The sequence below is a fragment of the Fragaria vesca genome, linkage group LG3 (assembly GCF_000184155.1).
Source record: "Fragaria vesca subsp. vesca linkage group LG3, FraVesHawaii_1.0, whole genome shotgun sequence".
Classification (NCBI taxonomy): domain Eukaryota; kingdom Viridiplantae; phylum Streptophyta; class Magnoliopsida; order Rosales; family Rosaceae; genus Fragaria; species Fragaria vesca.
The window spans coordinates 5803342-5805412 of record NC_020493.1 but is presented as its reverse complement, the minus strand read 5'-3'; the positions used below and the strand labels follow the sequence as shown (position 1 = coordinate 5805412).

The following is a 2071-nucleotide window of genomic DNA, read 5'->3' as shown; positions in this document are numbered from 1 at the left end:
GAGAGAGAGAGAGAACCAGATCGATGGTGGTGGAGAAAGAAGATAACTTGGTGGGTATTTTAGTCATTTACTTATGAAAGTGTGGATCAGATCTGGTACTATAAGTTTTGGGCTTGGGCTCGGGCTCATATCCTAATTTGTACAACAAATATTAAAAGTGGGTTTTTAGTGTTTTCAAATTTGGTCATGTGCTACTATGTAATTTTCTCTTTTTGTTAAGAAGAAAAAGCAGTATAAAGTCGCGACTGCTTGGTCTTCTTAGGGTCTAAGGAGACTTGGTGTCTAGGGTTTATAAGAGATCTTGATCTCCTGGACTTGGACGTGTGAATGAAGGCCGCTGGCATGTACATATAGGGCGCGATTTTGATCGTGTAGGGTTTTGATCTGAACTACTTCTTCTAAGAAGAAAGGAAAGCAGTATGGAGAAGGCCTTAGGGTTTTGGATTTGATCTGATAGAAACGAACCCTAGTTTTCGGAGGTTGGGCATGGCTCCCAAGTGAGCTTCTTGATGTGATACTTGAAAATTTTGGTGTAGTTTGCAGGCTAGCATTGGCGATCAGCCTCCCTCAAATCCAAATTTCAAATCCTCTCCTTCCTTTACTTCAGTCCCAGACCACAATTCGATATGGGCGCCTTAAAGGGATCCACCGGCGAGCCTAGGGTTAGCCCCGGCCAACAAAACCGTCTGAAACGGATGTCATCAGCGGATGCGAAGAAAAACGACCGAAAGAAAGCTAAGGTTGACGATGACACAGACACTTCGGAGGTAAACAGTCTAGGGATCAGTTGGTTTGCTCCTTTGACTGTTTTGAGCAAGAGCTCTATTAGTTCTATCAAAAATTTTAGAGAAAGCCGTAGAGTTAACCATTTAATCAGTACTGATGAGTTCCATTTGACTCGCAAGAGTCGACGGGATTTAGTTCAAGAGTCTTCCAAAGTTGTTGAGAATGATTTACCTGGATTGGTCTGTAACGATCTTTGTAATGGGAAAGAAAACACATGCATCCCTGTTACAAATGAAGTTGATGTCCCTCCTGTTGCTCCCGAAGAGTTTGAATATCTCAGCACCACCAAAGTTGCAAAAAATTTAGTGATTCCGGCGAGCGCTGAGGGATGTAACTGTAAAGGAAAGTGTACTAACACAAGGACTTGTTATTGTGCTACTCTTAATGGCTCGGATTTTCCTTACGTTGGGAAACCTGGTGGCGGCAGGTTGTTTGAGGCCAAGGCTGTTGTTTTCGAGTGCGGTCCGAACTGCGGCTGCGGGCCTAAGTGTTTGAACCGCACTTCTCAGCAGGGTTTGAAGTATAGGCTAGAGGTTTATAAGACACCTGATAAAGGCTGGGCTGTTAGGTCTTGGGATTTTGTTCCCTCTGGTGGTTATGTGTGCGAGTACACTGGTGTTCTAATGAAGACCAGTGACCTAGACAATGTGTCTGTGAATGATTACTTCTTTGAAATCGATTGTGAGCATACAATGAATGGGATTGGGGTGAGGGAGAAGCGCCTTGGTGAAGTGCCGCCCATTGTAAATGATCATATTACCGGGGTAGATGAAGATGGCAAGTTATTAGAAGAAAGTGACCCCGACTATTGTATCGATGCTGGTTCCAGTGGGAATGTTGCTAGGTTCATCAACCATAGTTGCGAGCCGAATCTGTTTGTGCAGTGTGTCTTGAGTTCTCACCATGATGTTAAACAAGCTAGAATTGTGTTGTTTGCTTCGGAGGACATACCTCCCATGCAAGAACTGACATATGACTATGGCTATGAGCTTGGTAGTGTCGTTGACGCTGATGGAAAAGTAAAGGAGTTACCTTGTTGTTGTGGTACAGCAGAGTGTCGAAAGCGTTTGTACTAGCTTTTGTGCAATGGTGATCAATTAGTATTGGTATTGAAGAACTGGATGCTCTAATTTCTCCATCGAAGCAGATCGAGAAGCTTCTGAAACACCTGAAGCAGTCCCGATACTCGAAGACAAGGAATTATAGGAGAAATTTTAGAGAGTCCAAGAAGGATGCACAACTTGGAGTGGGCTCAACGAACTGCAGATCTCTATTGATGTGTGAG

The 2071-nt window shown here is 43.7% G+C and overlaps 1 protein-coding gene across 1 annotated transcript; it reads left to right on the top strand.

Moving 5' to 3' along the window:
* The first annotated feature begins 626 nt into the window (after positions 1–626).
* LOC101306318 (histone-lysine N-methyltransferase, H3 lysine-9 specific SUVH4-like) lies at positions 627–1862 on the top strand. Its single transcript, XM_004295452.1, has one exon. It carries the CDS (start codon positions 627–629, stop codon positions 1860–1862), a length of 1236 nt encoding a protein of 411 aa, XP_004295500.1.
* The last annotated feature ends 209 nt before the right edge of the window (positions 1863–2071 follow it).

What these genes read in the sequence shown, in the direction of transcription:
- LOC101306318 (XM_004295452.1), top strand. Translation starts at nt 627, where the DNA reads ATGGGCGCCTTAAAGGGATCCACCGGCGAGCCTAGGGTTAGCCCCGGC.